Source organism: Amborella trichopoda, chromosome 1 (genome assembly GCF_054954075.1).
Source record: "Amborella trichopoda isolate Santa Cruz 75 chromosome 1, AtrichopodaSantaCruz75HAP2 v2.0, whole genome shotgun sequence".
Lineage (NCBI taxonomy): Eukaryota > Viridiplantae > Streptophyta > Magnoliopsida > Amborellales > Amborellaceae > Amborella > Amborella trichopoda.
Window position 1 is genome coordinate 9,996,633 of NC_142336.1, and position 17,364 is coordinate 10,013,996.

The 17,364-nt window shown below is 33.6% G+C and overlaps 1 protein-coding gene across 1 annotated transcript; it reads left to right on the forward strand.

The window, feature by feature from the left end:
• The first annotated feature begins 4,347 nt into the window (after positions 1 to 4,347).
• LOC18442778 (14-3-3-like protein) lies at positions 4,348 to 13,700 on the forward strand. Its single transcript, XM_006852991.4, has 5 exons — positions 4,348 to 4,470; positions 5,427 to 5,945; positions 6,580 to 6,702; positions 13,095 to 13,217; positions 13,349 to 13,700. Exons 2-5 carry the CDS (start codon positions 5,460 to 5,462, stop codon positions 13,409 to 13,411), a joined length of 795 nt encoding a protein of 264 aa, XP_006853053.1. The 5' UTR covers positions 4,348 to 4,470; positions 5,427 to 5,459; the 3' UTR covers positions 13,412 to 13,700.
• The last annotated feature ends 3,664 nt before the right edge of the window (positions 13,701 to 17,364 follow it).

The following is a 17,364-nucleotide window of genomic DNA, read 5'->3' on the forward strand; positions in this document are numbered from 1 at the left end:
ATGCCTCACCATTAAAGATATACTTGAATATATATGGATCCAGTATAAGATAAGCGTGAGCAATATAAGATAAAGCAATATGGAAGATGGAACCTGTTTGCTCTAATACTGTTGTTAGCAAAATTTGATGAAACGTGGATAACATCAAACCCGAGATCAGAGAAGGAGTGCTATGAGGTTGCTGATCGCAGAACCCAGATTTTTATCCCTTCGCCTTTTAGAGAGATGTACACCTTTTCCTTGCTATATACATCATCTCTCTGGCTTCTCATTTTATAGAGAAAGAAGGGGTACAATTGTATTTCTCCAATGAGTTTCTGAGAAACAAAAGGGTTCCCTGATCTCCAACAGATTTCTGAAGGGTTACGTTCATATTGATACTACCGTTGGACGAGAGGTTACGATCATATGGACGTTGGACCATATGACCGTTGAAGATATTGAATTTCTTACAAATGTAGGCTAAGACACGAAAGGTCTCATAGCTATACATGTCAAGAAATGCATCATCCACATAGTTTATAATTAGATCATTAGATTATTGTGATAGTATCATGCTATATGGATCTCTAGGCTCTGATGCACCATCTACAAGCTCTATAATTGAATCGATAGATGATTGTGATGCTCGATAATTGGATCAATAGATGATTGGGATAGAACCATGGTATATAGATCTCTAAGTTCTGATGGCACCTGATCCAAGGAAGGAGGGGAAAGAAATATAACAAATCAAATAAATAAAACACAAAAATAAATAATGAGAGAATATGCCATCTCGTAGGATCTGCAAAAAATCTAATCCAAATTTATTTCTTTATCAGATTCAAGAAAAAGAAAAAGCATATAAAGAGACCATTTACTTTGGGTACAGGGAGGTCACAATCACTCTTGTTCACCAGATTTCAAATTGGGCAGTTGCAAGAGCATTAGACTCAAACTTAAAAAAAAATTTCTTGAACTTGGTGATAAACCCTAAGCCATCAAATCTGACATCTAATGGCTATGAATAATTGTGGCATCCTTGTAAAAAATATAAATGGTTGTATAGTATACAATCAACAATAAAAAAAAACTGTTATTCTCCTTACTCCCTTTTTTTTTTTGCCGTATAGTATGCAATCAACAACAAAAAAAAGCTTTTATTCTCTTAACTCCCTTTTTTTTTTCTCTTGCCTAATAGGTACATACTTATAGAATCAAATCTTAACCCTTCATCTTTAAAAAATGAAATTTCAAGTATACTCATCAATTATCTAAAAAAAAAGGCATAAACATCACTAAAGAATATTAAAAACCTAATATAGCCTCAAACTGCTTTTAATAAAAATTAAAAATCTTAATTAGATTAATATCCCCTCTGACTAGTAATCACTCCTCCCATGACAAGTTATCAAATAAGTTTTTTTTTTGTCGGGCCATTTTAGAAATGGAAAATGGTTTGATAGGGCTGAAGCCCTATTAAAATAAGTAAAGCTTCACATCATAACTCATCGAAATTTGCAATTCAAGTATTGAAAAACCTTTACATCGATGATCTTGGCTTGAACATTATGGTTATGGAAAACAATTAGGATTTTAAGATCTAAAATAATGTACATTATAATAAATTATCTACGCCGTCCATTTTGCCTTAAAAATAAGTTTTCATAGATTTGCAAGATCCATACCATTTTTGAGTTTCAAATTTCGTTGTCGGTGTTGGAAATTGATTTTAGAGCCATCGTGGAGATTTTTGTACTGAAAGTGCCTTCCAAACAAGGAATCTAGGTGAGGCTTTATTTTGGAGGCTTTATAGAAACTTCATCAGGCCTAGGCCTCATAGAAACTTCATCCTTCAAAAATATTTAGTAGTTTTCAAATACACTATTCTCTTGTTATAGATATTTAGAACATTAAATGATCGTGAGTCAAGATTTCCAAATCCTATAAATTTTCCATATCCCCTTTATCAAACACTCTCCAAGGCATCCGGGCTAGACTAGGTCATCGCCATTAGAACACAATAACATGACGCTTTTTTCCATTTAGGAAGGTAGATGAAATAATGGCATTATTCGACTATTATAGCTGTGATAATTTTTTCTTAAAACCTTGCTTTTAACTTCTAGCAAACTTTTCAAGCCGAAGCCGATGCACATCGGTGTGCGGGGATACCTCAAATAGGGAATATCGACCCCTAGTACAGCCAAAATATATCATACTCTCACAGGAGTATATACTGTTCATGTACTGCCCCAGGTAAAACCCCATCTAAAATTAATTTTAGGATCCCAAATTTTGGGGACATAACCTCCCAACCCATAGATGATCATCACAGGAAAAGACTTCCTAATTGCATGCACTACATATTTTTTAAAAAATAATATCTCAAGATTGAATAGAGAACATCTAATTTTTAAAGTGAGATTCTACAAAACTCAAATTTTAATATTTTTCCTTTAAGAATATTCATCTGGTTCTTAAAATTTTAAATTGAAAACTAGCTTTCTAAATAGGTTTTCTAAGGGAATAAATTCAAACTAAACCCCCGAAGGAGCATAGTATACGTGCCCCCTCAAAGGTAAATCCATTTTACTTGAAATTTGTGAGGGAGAGGCATATTACTATGAAAATGAAATAGGGCCTCACTTCAAATCCTAATTTAGAAAGCACTTTTGATAATGGAAATCTCCATAATAGCTTTAAAATCAATTTCCGACATTGACAACAAAATTTGAAACTAAAAAATGGTATGGATCTTATGAATCTATAAACACTTATTTTTAAGGCAAAATGGACGATCTAGATAATTTGTTACAATATACGATATTTTTAGAGTTTAAAATCTTTTTTTTTTTTCACAACCATAATATTCAGACTGAGATGATCGCTTTTCAAGATTTGAATGGTAATTTTCGATGAGTTGTAAGGTGAGGCTTTACTTATTTTGATAGGGCTGCAGCCCTATCAAACCATTTTCCTATAAAGTTATAGACAAACCAGGAGTTACAAAAGCTATGGACTTCCCAATAAATAAAGTTTTGTGCATGGCCTTTTTCTTTCACACCATTCAAATTTCATTCATTCCAAATGCTTTTCAAATTCAAATTAAGGCAAAGTGGGGTTGTCCGCACATAGACAACTGGCCCTTTCGTCAATCCCTCGTGTTGGCTTCATCTTGCAACTCAAGGCCAAGACGAGCAATCAACACGTGTAGATCAATCCGGGCCGTCCAATCTCTATGGCCTCTCCAGTCATCGTCATCGGATAAACTTGCGAGTTCTGACTAAGCGCTCATCCTCTATCTTTAAAATCAAACAATCTTTCGCCTTCCACAAAATTTCGCCAAAATTTCAATCGAAATTCAACCGAGGAACCGAAATTTCGGCACCCAAATAAAGATACCCAAAACTTGTGGAAATCCGGTATATGCCCATGGAAAGAATAATTCCTTCCAAAACCATTAATAGGGGTGGCAATGGGTTGGGTCCGTATGGACCTTGACCCAAACTTGAATAATATTGGAGTTCAGGTTTTGGATTTGTACCTAATCCGTTGGGTACAAAAAATTGAGCTCATATCTATATTCGTTGGGTCCCAAATCTGATCGGGTCCATTGCCACCTTCATTATAAATTTATGTTTTTATTTTGTATTTTTTACCATCATATATCTATATTATTGACAATAAACTCACAATCATCCACCATATCAAGCCATTTGATTTGTCATTAATAGCTAAAAATAACTAAGAGCTCTTAATATATGCCGCCCTTGATATAATCAAATGAATAAGACTTGAAGTATTTTATCTTCAACAATATTGGACTTGAACCCAAACTCCGGCCTGAATAGTATTCGAGTCCAATAATTGAACTTGAATCCACCTTTCAGGTTCAAAGATTAAATCTATACCGAGACCCATGTTGGATATACCCGACGGGTCGTAAAGACTAAGTCCATTGCACCCCTAAAATCCAATGGAATTAATAGCCGAAATTTACAACGAAATTTCGGGACATAATTTCGGCAAGTTTTTAGAGAGCCATGGGAACGCATACACGAAGAGGCCTTTTGAGCTCCCTCAAACGACGGGGAAATTCAGTCATCGAGTAAATGCGGGGCAGTTTCTAAATGGAATTTCGTTATTTCGTACCTTTATTATTATTTCCACCCAAAACAAGGTGAAAATCCTCTTCAAGGGTAACACCACCTGGTTTATAGGTGGAAGTATTAAAATAAGGGTGGAAGTAGCTAAAATATGGTGCGAATAGTGTGTTTTTTTAAAAATAGATTTATCGGTGATAGGGGTATTTTGGTCATTTCGGACCCGTTTTAAAAATAGGATGAGGGTTCGCTGAGCTTCACAATATCTCCAATTTCTCGTCCTCTTTGTTCGCATTTGCGAGCGAAGAAATTTTCCATTTCTATTTTTTTCTGTGGATCCAAGGCCTGAAACTTCCTCTCTTTTTTCTTCGTTTGAATCCAGGTAACATTGATCCATCCATGGCTTTTAATTTCATTGATTACGTGATTTGAATCGAATGTTTTATTGTGATCTAGGGTTTGTGGATCGTTTAGGAAAGGCGCTTTTTTTTCGGGTTTTTTATTTTTCTGTCACGATCTGAATGGTCAATGGTGTTTTCTAGAGTTCTTTAGGGTTCTTAGACTGGATCTGTGTACCGAGGCATGATTTTTATTTGAAAGGACGATTCGGAGTGACAGTAACAAGTTTTTGGCTTCAATATGGGCCACAGATTTGGGAGGATCTAAATCTGAACTGCTTGAGAGCTTGATCTGGAGCTTCATGTGTAGGAATCAGATATTTGCAACATTTGTTAGAAGAAAAGTCAAATTATATAGATGAATTAGCATATGATTGCGTTTTTTATTTTTATTTATTTTTCATTAATGAAACATCATTGAGCTTGATTAGGAGTTATTTGATGATATATGATCTTTCATTTGGCCTTTTCCCTGATGAATCATACATTATGGTTACATTATATGATTTTCCAATAGTTTTTTGAGAAAAGGTTAACTTGATTTTCCAATAGTTTTTACCTTTATTAGAGAAAAATGTAGTTTTACCACGAGTTTTACCTTTTTGCAGTGAGCAGAAAGGCACTCTTATTTCTATTGGTGACTATAATTTCAATAATTTGTATAGGAATGTGCAAGCGCGAATCCTATAATTGAAAATAAACAAACATAGTCAGAGGTAAAAAAAAAAATGGTTGAGCGGGCTCTAACTGTAGCTAAAGATACTTTTCTGAAAGTAAGTTTTTCTTTTTGAATTTATACTCCTGTTGAAGAATTTGTTAGAGAAAGGATTTCTCCATTGTGTATAATGCGTTGATGATGACATTCTAATAATCCAAATTGTTAGAAAGTATCTCACTGTAAATTCTCATTACTTGTTTGTTTTCTTGCTCCTTATTGTAGAATCCTTTCTTTGTTACCCATTATTCTCTGAAAATGTCACCTGCCGAGTCTTCTCGTGAGGAGAATGTGTACATGGCAAAGCTCGCCGAACAGGCTGAGCGTTATGAGGAGATGGTTGAATTCATGGAAAATGTTGCGAAAACAGTAGATGTTGAGGAGCTCACTGTCGAAGAGAGGAACCTCCTATCTGTTGCGTACAAAAATGTCATAGGAGCACGTAGGGCCTCATGGAGAATTATTTCTTCGATCGAACAAAAGGAAGAGAGTCGTGGAAATGAGGACCATGTTGCCATCATTAAGGAGTACAGGGGAAAGATTGAATCTGAGCTTAGCAAGATCTGTGATGGCATATTGCGTCTCCTCGATTCTCATCTCATTCCTTCCTCGACTGCTGCTGAATCTAAGGTGTTTTATCTTAAGATGAAGGGGGACTATCACAGGTATCTTGCTGAGTTTAAGACGGGGGCAGAGAGGAAGGAGGCAGCTGAGAGCACTTTGGTGGCTTACAAATCTGCTCAGGTGGGATGGGTTATTGATAAAAAAATTCTTAAGAGACAGGTTTCTTGAATCATTTGTCAAAATAAATATGGTTTTTGTCTTTAATGAATGTCAGAACGTAAAATTGGGTTTCCCAAAACCTCTGTAAGATACAGGTTCTTTTAATCATTTGTCAAACATAAATATGGAATTTGTCGTTTGTGAATGTCAAAGCATAAAATGGCTCTTTCAAGTACAAAAGGATGGGTATTTTCAATCTTCTTTTCAAAATTGAGATGGATTCTCTGAATCTACTGACATTTGAAACTTTTTTTTTTTGTTTTTCTTCTTGGAGAATGACTGTTTATGTATAACAATGGAAGCAGTGTTTTGAACTTGGTAATTTGGGCTTCGATTTGCTTGATTTGCGTAGACCTAGTAGGTTGCTGGGTCTGTGCAAAATGCCTAGGAGCAATTGGTGTCTAACCATTTCCTGAGGTTACTGTTTTAGTTTCACATGAGATTTGTTGGCCGAGTCTCATGTGACTCAGCTGAGATGGATCAGGTGACTTGGGCTATGGTCCTGGCCTGTTCCCAGGCCGAGCTTGTGTTTAAAATCATTGAGTGGAAGTGTTGCTTTAACCTTGTTGTTTTGTTTTCATTTTGTTGGGAACAGGATATTGCTCTTGCAGAACTCACTCCTACCCATCCTATAAGATTGGGCCTTGCTCTTAACTTTTCGGTGTTCTACTATGAGATTTTGAATTCACCGGATCGGGCATGCAACTTGGCCAAACAGGTACTTCGCTTATTTTCTTTCTTTTAGTTTTATTTTTTGCATTAAATAATCTCAGCTTATTGTTTCCTTTTGTCTTGTGAGGACTCTCTTTCTAGAATATGTTTTGGGCTAAAATCGTTAGCCCCCAGATTCTGTGCAATTAATTTGCTTGAGTTGGCTATTGGATGTGCTAGTTATTTTCTAACTTTCTTGGAACTGCTTGTTGTTTCTTTGTGTCTTTACACTATCGTGACTACTATCTATAGCATGGATTTTTTTTTTGTGATTGTTATATATAGTATGAAATTGGAGGTACTCCTCTTAAATGAGTTACAATCCAGGAATGATCTGCAGCAAAACTCTTTATCGTATTTTTTCAATTCGGGACAGCAAAAGTCCTTTGGTTCTAACTGAATTAGTCTATGTGCATATGAGGCTTGAAAATAATATTGATTATACTGGTTGGAATTGCTTTTTTTTTTTTGTAAGGTTTGTCCCCTTGTTCTGATCCTCCCAATCTCTGGAGTTTGGAGTTATAGATGGTTAAACCTTGGTTCTTCCCCCATTCTAGAGGGTTTACTAACCTTACTGAACTTGCCACGCTAGAATTCACATCGCATGTTCTCCATAATAACCATGCTGCAAAAAGGCTAAAGTTGAAGTTGCACCTTAGTCTTTTTTTCTCAGTTTACTATACGGTTGGTTATTGTGTGAATCAAATTAATATCTTTCCTAACTTAAGTTGGACCTAATTTGAACCTGCAAACATGTTTCTTCTGGCCAGATCGGTGAGTGTTGTTTTATTTTCCATGAGTAATTAGCTTCTCTATAGAGCATCTAAAACTATGATTGCATTTTCTTCTTTATTTTTCAATGTTCTCTTGCCTTGTGGTGTTTTTTGGAGCAATACATGCCATGCCTTTTTCCATAATTTAAAATTATTTCCTTCAAATTATTTTACAGTTTTGATTCCAAAATTACGTTCTTGTTTGTGCCCCAAGAGATCAGTGGATTCGATTTCTGATTCCTTTATTGAACTGTGCTTATGATAATTGCTGAGTTTTCCAATACTTCTTCTGATTTTCACTGAAACTTCTAATCTTATTCTACTAATTCATCAATGAAAATTGCAGTACATGAAAAAGGCTCAAACTGTGCTATCCATATCATTACCCCATCGATATCATTACCCTGTCCAAATTTTTGTCTAGTCTCTCAAAATCTTTCATTTTTGTTCATATGAATTTTAGGTGATATTGAGGAACTATATATTGAAATTTGCATAAAAAGGAGTTGAAAGATTTTATTGATTTCATTTTTTTACTAGAAGTCCTGTGCAATATGTTGTTTGCCTCAGATTTAAACTGCTGGCATTTAACCATGGGAAAATGCAGTTATTTGCATTTGCAGTCATGAGATCTGCACAGCTATGTTGAAAGATGACACCTTTGATAAATCTTTTTGATCATCACAAAGTATTATATGTTGCACTTTTCCCTTTCATCAGTTCTGTTTTCCTACTTCCAAAATTTATAATGGAGCAAGCACTTAATAGATACAATTTTCCATACATAAATTGTTCATGGAACATCCTTTTACCTGCTGGAATACATGTGGTGATTGGTTGATATTGGAGGCTATCAGTGAAGTCTATGTTGCATAGGGAGTATGTGTGTGAGTGTCTAAGATGGGTACGGGCTGTTGAATTTGTCGTGCCATCAAGAGAATTCGGCACCACGGCTATATTTTGAAGCAATGTTTTTTAACTGGCCCCGGGCTCGGACTGCCCTGGCCCGCACCGAGCTCGGAGTTGGCCAAGTAGTTTACAGGATCAAAATGCCCTAAGAAATAAAAAGTTCAAAAAATAAAAACAAAATAAAAAATGGAAACTAAAACAAAACCAAATGCAACATAAAATGTCTAAAAAAGCTGAAAAAAATGTGAAACATGGATTTAGAAAAACTATGGTAGGAGATATATTAGAAAAATCCAAAAACATGCAAAACATGAAATTAGGCCAGATGACAAGAAAAGTGCACAAATCATTGTAAAAAAATTATATACATAAATTTTTTACATTGATTCCATAATTTTTTTAGTTTTTTACTTCTTTATTTTTTAAAATTTGATTTAGGTGGACTGAGTTGGACCTGAGTAAGGGGCCCAGCAAGGAGCCAAGTACGAGTAACTTGGCCGAGTCCGACTAGACTCAGCCGAATTAGGATCATTATTTTAAATAGAACCAATTCCATCAATATTTTACTAATATGGTTCATTTCATGATGAGAACTAAGATATAATAATTTATACCTTAATTGACGGAATTCTTAGATATTTTGAAAAGTTTGATATACATTTTTGAAGTTCACATGTGTGTAGTTGATACAAAAAAAGAAACTAACTCTTTAAAATATAGTCATTGGTTAATAAACAAGACAATGCTCAAAAGAAATTGCTTTGGTATATGTATCAGTACGTGTTCTACAGTGGTACGACATGCAAACAGAACAATCAATTTAAAGTATTCTGAAATTTCCTTGGCCTGGTTTTAAGAGAAAAACCTTGGTAGTTTTACATTGGAACAATGTTTCAAAAAGTGCTAGGCGCCCGGGGGTTCTAGGTCGCTTACCTAGAACCTGGGCGGCCCTGTAGAATGAAATCTCTATATTCTAACAATATCATTATAATTATATAACACATAAGAGTTGGGATATAAGCCACATCAAATGTATAGTACACAAATCCACATAGCATACGCTCCTCCATACTCCATAAGTCCATAGTTTGATAGTCCACTAAATCTAGGATCAATGAGTGATGCTTAGATTAATCATATGGAAATCACCAAAACCTAATTTTTTAGGGTTTTTCTCTCTCTAAAATATCCTCCAATGTGGTTTAGCTTTCAAATGAATCTAAAATTACATTTTGCCCCTTTATACCCCTGTAGTCTAAAAAGCAAACAACAAAAATAAATGCCCCCTAGGCTTTGGCGAGGTGGCCTCCTAGGCACTAGGCGGTCCGCCTGGTCCGCATTTTAAAACGCTGCACTAGAATTTCTTTTACTGCCAAAACGAGAAAAACCATGAATATAACGAATGTATTGTTATGGTTGGTATTATTATTTTTATTGTTGTTATTATTATTATTATTATTATTTATTGTTGTTGTTATTGTTATTACTTATTCTATTGGTGACTAAGTGCTTGAAAAACTGTTGTACAGGGTTCTTGCAATACAGTAGAGTAAGAACATAATGCTTGGACTAACTACATATCAAAAGTAACATAACAATAGAAAGGAAACAATATACTTGGGCCTAAGAACTTGTGTATTACCAGAGAGTGAGCATTGAACTCTATTGTCGGGTGCCAATTGAAAATGAACGCACAGAAATTTGTTTCTGATATCAGGTTATAAGCTTCAGTTGATAGTTCTACAGGCACTATATTGCATGGTGCAATCGCCACGAAGGAACAACTAGTAAACACTAATATTTATGATCCATCACATTTGTTTGACCATGGTATCACCGGGGAACTAGCTTACTTGAGATGCTTTCTTAGTCCTTTATAATGTTTGTGACATCTCAATCTGTCATATATATTGTTTGTGGCAATTGAGTAAGCTATGATTTAATTTCTTTTGTCTCGTTTTGTTTTGGCCTGGTACTTTTGTTCTGGGTAGTTCTTTTTTTTAATCATGTTGCAGAATATTAATCAATTGTGGTTAGAATGTTAATCAATTTGTTTTTTTTTGTGTTAGAATATTAATCAATTGTGGTTGATTTAGGTTTGTTCCTTTATAGCTATATTTCTCTTCATTGATAAGACACGAAGTAGTTTTATCTTCCTTTGTATGATTTATAACTAGTGATATGCACCTTGTATGATTTATAACTAGTGATATGCACGTGCGTTGCACGTGAAATTACTTGTTAATTACAAATAATTCTTTATCGTGAAATTATATTTTAAAATGACGATCTATTATAGAGAGAAACAGAGACAGTTAAAACTAATTTTAATTACATAAGTAAATATATGATGTTAAAAAAAATTACATAAGTAAATATATTATTTACTTATGAGTAAATGTTATAAAATTAAATAATATGAAAATACAAAAATATGTCACATGATACTTATAGTAAACTCATAATAAACATGTATCTATTGCAATCAACTCTAATTATAATGGTAGGGAAAATTTTCTTTTCTCCTTTTCAATTTTATTTTGGAATTTGAAAATTATAAAGAAATACAGACAGAAAATGAAAGAAATAGAAAAAGAAAACAAAATTGAATAAAGAAAATCAGAAATTTGCTTTTGATTTAGAAATTTTTAATAATAAACATGTATCTATTGCAATCAAAACTAATCATAATGGTAGGGAAATTTTTATTTTTTCCTTTTCTTTTCAATTTTATATTGGATTTTCAAATTTATAAAGAAATACAGACAGAAATGAAAGAAATAGAAAAATAAAACAGAATTGAATAAAGAAAATCAGAAATTTGCTCTTGATTTATTGGAAATTATTAGTTTCTTCCTCAATAAATTTGCTTTTGATTTTGAGAGTAGCAAGCCCGAATGACTTCTAATAGAAGTGGATAAGTTGTTTGTCATATGATTAAATCAGCTGCATTGTTGGCATAATTTCATACATTGTTTAGCCTTGAACATGAGCCATCCAAATCAAGACAGTGTTTTGCCTCTTTTTTATGAGATAAAACTATGAAACCCATGTAAAGGTATAAAATATTTATTCTAAAAAAGAACAATTTCTAGCATTAAAAAAAGGAACCATAGCCTTAAAAAAACCATCCCACATACGTACATATTTTGGTTACATGCACTCAAAAAAGTTAGTACATGTCACCATGAAGTCAGTTCAACAATAATAATAATAGAAAAAAAAACAAAATAGAATGACAAAATAAATAGAAATAAACATACCTCTAAGATAAAACGCATCATCACCTTAGAGAGAAATAGATTATTGCTTGTACCGTGATTGAAAAATAAGAAATTAGATATATTAATCGTATCCATATAAAGTCTTTATCATAAGAGAGCAATAAAGGTGTGCATGTTTGAGAGACAGAGAGGCATGCATGTGAGTACTCAAGAGAAAAGACAGAGAGAATCCGCGAGAGAGATGGTTAAATAGGGAGAGAATACCTGAGAAAGAGAGTAGAAAGTCTCCAAATAAGTAAATGACAACTTAAATTTGCTTTTAATACGAGATGCATGTGGGAGAAAGCGTTGAGCGAAGAGTAATTTGCATGATTCAAGGAATAGATTTGCATGTATGTTATGGAGAGAGGAGCTGAGAGAATCAAGTAATGAATTTGAACGTAGAGAGAATGAATGAAGATGAGGTAGCTTTACACATAATAATATGGTGTGGGGAGAGAGAATAGTAATATTGGGTTACCTAAAAGAGTTTCTCATTATATAGATTAGGTGCTCTTTTCCAAAAAATTGAAATAAAAGGTCAGTCATAATATTTTAAAATTTAAAGTCGAAAATTGGAAGACAAAAATATTATAAAAAATTGATAAATTTAAGAAAACAAAAACAGTGAAAGAATATATAATCGTTTCCTTTTTTTGCAGTCACCAATATAAGTATTATTTTTTATTGTATGAATAGTATATAATTATCATAAATGAAACTATGATTAATATTATCATCATTCTAATTTTTGTTTTAATAAATTAAAATTATAAAATTATTATTTCTATGTTTCTATTATTATAATAATAAGTATTATTTATTCATAAATATGAATATAGTTATTGATAATTATTATGACATACTTGTAATAATTGTATAAAGAATTTTAGAGAGAGGGAGAGAAACCGATTTGGAGGAAGAGATGAGGAGAGGGACATGAGGAGAGAATAAATAAATTTTTACTATAGGAGAGGAGTTAAGTGAGTATAGGGGAGGAGAGAGAGGAGAGCTTTATTAGGAAATGAGTTATATGAGTATGGGGTAGGAGAGGAGAAAAAACGCGGGGTGAGAAGTTAATTAGGAAATATGATTTATGAATGAGAGAGATGAGTTACTAGGAAATATGAGTTATGAAAGTGAAAGATGAGTTACATGAGAAATTTGGAACACGTGCCCATATAGCTATTTTGCTGAAGTTTGTATTTCAAGTGTTGAAGAATCTGACACACCTCAGCCACTTTTCAAGAAAAGAATGTTTTAAGAGTTGGGCATTAGTAGTACTGCCTATCTATTGTATGAAAAAACGTGTACAATGCCTGTGTACAACTGCACTAGTTTTAGTTGCGATTATGTTTGGCGTTGGATACCAATTAGGTTTTAGATGATCCATAATTTGCCGTAAGAGTTGCATGATATATAGACTTGATGGATGTGGAATTTATGCATTTCAGGCTTTTGATGAGGCCATCTCAGAGCTGGACACTTTGGGCGAGGAGTCTTACAAAGACAGCACCCTTATCATGCAGCTTCTCAGGGACAACTTGACCTTGTGGACCTCAGATTTGCAGGACCAGGTATCTCTCTCTCTCTCACACAAGCATTTTCACCCTCTATCCCTTTCTCTCTCAAAATATATGCAGGATGGTGTTCGTCCCCCCCCCCCCCTTATATCTGTCTCTCTTAATGGTGTATTGAATTTTGGCAGGAGGATGGAGGGGACGAGATCAAGGAGGCCTCAACAAAGCGTGAATCAGGAGACGGCCAGTAATGAAAATACCGTCTTTCAAAACTTTGGTTTGGATTCAGAATGTCGAGTCTGTATTCTCTTTTGTTATAAAGTCTTAGCTTGAGTCTCTTTGCTGCTTGGTCCTAGTTTCACTCGGTATCATTTATTAGATAAATTGTGACACTCTTGAACGCATCTTGTAATGGTGGGTTCGCTTAGTTTGGCTTTTGACATAGCGTGCTTTATCTCATTCTTCTCTTTTATGCCTCATCTTCCACATATGTGACAGTTGAGTAATTATGATTAATTTGAGAGGAAGTATGTTTGAAAATTTGGCAGGATTTTGGCATTTGTGTCTATTACAATTTGTTTTCTTTGTTGCAATTTCGAATAAATCCTGATCTAATTTTGCTCCTTTTCCTAATTTTACCCCCTTGTCCTTTTGAAGTATATAATGAAAACCATGCACATTTTACTAAAATTTCAAATTATTTCCGAGTATACCTGCGGAGCTTTATAATCATCTGACCCGATCTGTATAATAATTTAAGATTATAATACGATTTATTAGAAGCATGGATTACTTCCTCACTTTTGCAAACTAAGGTGGATGTATATAATTGGTTAATCGTGAGATCCTCACTTCTGCAAACTAATGTGGATGGATACAATTGGTTAATCCTTAAAATTTTAATAACTTTTTAATTGAATTGGCCCACATATATAAAATTGGGAATAATAATATATATATCCAATATATTTACTGTTATTATGAGATTACTTTCGCGTCCACTCTCTGAACTGCTGTTCAGGTTGCAAGAGCACAACGGGTACCGTTATTGTGAAGGCTCTCTCCTGATCAAAGAGGGTCTCTAGTTGGCCTTTGCATTTTGGCGTGGGATTATGATGATGGGGTCGCCGGTTTTAGTTTGTCTTTTTTGGCCTGGGATTATGATGATGGGGTTGCCGGTTTTATTAGAGGAGGGACAGGGCCCGGGCTTTATTACAGGAGGGAGAGGGCCCGAGCTTTTTAGCCCCTCTTAGGAGGGAGAATTCTTTGGGTTGGGGGTGCAGGTGGGTGCCATTTTAGTTTTGTTGTTGTTCCCCTTTATATCTCTCTAGGAACGGAGAACGCTTATGGGTTTGCTTGTACATGCTAACTCTCTCTTCCCCTCCATGGAAACAAGCGTCTCTCTCTTCCCCTCCAAGGAAACAAGCGTCTCTCTCTATACTCAATCTCTAGTTCAGAATAAGCGTTTTTATTTTTCTTTATTCTCTGCACCATTTTGGTTTTAAAAAATCAAATTTAGTGTTATTTTGGTTTTTAAAAAATTGAAAATGCGCATTTCGATTTTTTTTTAAAAAAAAATTTGTTAGGATGGTAAAAAAACAGGTGTAGATATAAACAACGGAAACATGAAAGTGACTATGTAATAACAGTAAATATGATGGATATACACGTTATTTTCTCTACAAATTAAAATCTAATCAAAGGTCAGTAGCTCACGCTTTGAGAGGATTGAAACAAGTTCAGATAAAAATATCTGGATGTATAGTTTTATGAGTCCCGAGTTGTAGGCGTCCCTATTCGTAATCCTTTTGGACTTAATTTTTTAGGTATATATAATGTCAAACAGATAGATTATCAATATATAAAAAAAGTAAATTTCAAAACTAGAAAAAGTACTTTTTTGAAGAAAGTTTTTAGATCCCGATTTTTCTTTTTGGGGACCCCGTTTTTATGCGGCCAAGCCTTTGCATGTAAAAATACATGCCGTTTAATAGAGTTATTTTTGAGATGGAATTTAGGATTTAATTTTTAAGAAATTTAATCTCTAACGTGGAGATCATGAATATGAAAAAATAAATAAATTATGAAAAAATAAATAAATTTTAAAACTAAAAATAATAATTTTTAGTAAGAAAACATTTGGACCGTTTAATTTCCATTAGTTTTAAATAAAACACCTAATCGCATCCAGGTGAATGCTTTGCAGTTTTTAGACCCATATGTAGTCATGCGGTCCAGCCCGCCTGAGACAATTTTCCTAGGGTCTATATTCAACGTGCATTTGCGATGCCTTGCAGCGGGCACAAGCATGCAACATTTTAACGAAAAATAATGATTACGTGTGCCTGCAATAATTGTGTTAAACCTTCTCCCGACAACATAAGAATTGGCCACTCACAAATATTAATGTACTTGTCAATTTAAATAAAGAAAACAATGGTGGGGTTTGCATAAGATTGGAACGTTAAATACCTTTAACAATCGAAGTAAGGTAACATTAAAATTTTGTCATTAGGTGCAATTTTGTTGTCAGAAAATTTTTAGAATGTTTGGAGAATTTATTTGTTTTTCTTATTATAAATTTTAAACTTAAAAAATAGTTCAAATCAAGTAGATATATAAACATATGAAAATATTAAAAATTGACAGTCTAGATGATATCTTGTGTGATATACTATTTTTATAATTTTAATTTTTTTTTTTGAATATTCATAAATCTTGATGTCAAGATAATCAATGTGTGTATTGAATATTCATCTTAGTTGGTTTTTTAATGTGTTGAGGTACACTTTAATTCTATAAGGTGTCAACCCTTAATATAAAACTTTTTCCAAAAAACAACAGATTTGGTGGTTTCATCAATTTAACGATGCAGAATTTATTTAGTGCTAAACAAAAATGCTCCAAATGGAGATCCCCCGGAGATCTCTAGTCGTATTAGGTTCTTAGAAAACGATTTTTTTTTCTTTTTATACTTTGCTTATGAAGTGATACCAAGATGATATGAAAATATTCAGATAAAAAATTACTGATCTACTTTTGTAGGTAAATTTATCATTTATTGGTTGAAAAATTAGCTGAAAAAACGTAAAGATTGGATCTTAACATGATTGAAAGGAACCATGGTTCATCATTAATGGTATCAACTGGTGCATATTGCATGTTAAAAATGGGGTTTTGGTTGCACATAGCGAGTAGAGAAAGGAGCGAGGAAAAGGCAAAGGAGAAATATATGTCTTCGGTTTAAAACCAAATTATAACGATGCTCTAGCCTTTGAAATCGGAAATAAAGCCAGCTCCAATTCTTCCAAATCCATAGCCCTATTATTTGGATTTGGAATCGAAAAGTATATATGGGATTTTGATCCGAGTTTGGATATAGGTTAAAATAATATTTATATTACATTATTAAGCCAGAGTTAAAGGTTGGACACATGTTATAAGAATAAAAAAGACACTGATACTATAGAGGTTATAACGTAGTTGATTTATTATTAGGTCACATACACAAGTCGTAAAAATAAGAAAGGACACTAATACTGTAGAGGAAGGGACACTAATACTCTAGAGGTTATAAGCTAGTTGACTTATTATTAGGTCACATTCCAATCTTTGGGGGTTGAGGGAGAGAGATGTGTTTTAAAGTAAGAGATAGGCTTGGAGAGGATATTGATTGGATAAAGAATACGCAGAGAGGAAATTAAGAGAGAGAAATAGAGAGAAAATTATATAGATAGATTGACTTCTATCTTCATTCCTCATATTTAGGGAAGGAGGGAGAGAACTTTTTTTTAGGAAATTTATATGTTTATTTAGGGTATGTTTGACAAAATTGAATTTAAAAATTCAGATTTAATAAAGGCATTGCTAGGTTTTCTGTATATTAAGATTATATATTATCAGAATTCTATTTGTTAGTGCATGTTTAACTGCTCCCATATATTTGAAAGAGAAACAATGATCTTTCGTCTCTAGATTATCTGATATTAGTCTTCAACCAAAACCCGATTGAGTATTTCACTTGAACATTTGTTTTTTGCTTCTCCTTTCTTGAGAGACCACATCTTTAATTGCCTAACTGTCTTTAAGTGAGATTCTCCCTCACAATTACAGAGTCGTCGACTAAGTGAGAGATAATCTCATCCTCAGGATTCTTAATTGCCTTTAAGCAAGATTCTCGCTCACAATTACAGAGTTGTCGATC

Bases quoted from the DNA above. Each gene is read 5' to 3' on its own strand.
- LOC18442778 (XM_006852991.4), top strand. From the start codon at position 5,460: ATGTCACCTGCCGAGTCTTCTCGTGAGGAGAATGTGTACATGGCAAAG. The intron at 5,946-6,579 runs GTGGGATGGGTT...TGTTGGGAACAG, and splicing joins TGGCTTACAAATCTGCTCAG to GATATTGCTCTTGCAGAACT. The intron at 13,218-13,348 runs GTATCTCTCTCT...GAATTTTGGCAG, and splicing joins CCTCAGATTTGCAGGACCAG to GAGGATGGAGGGGACGAGAT.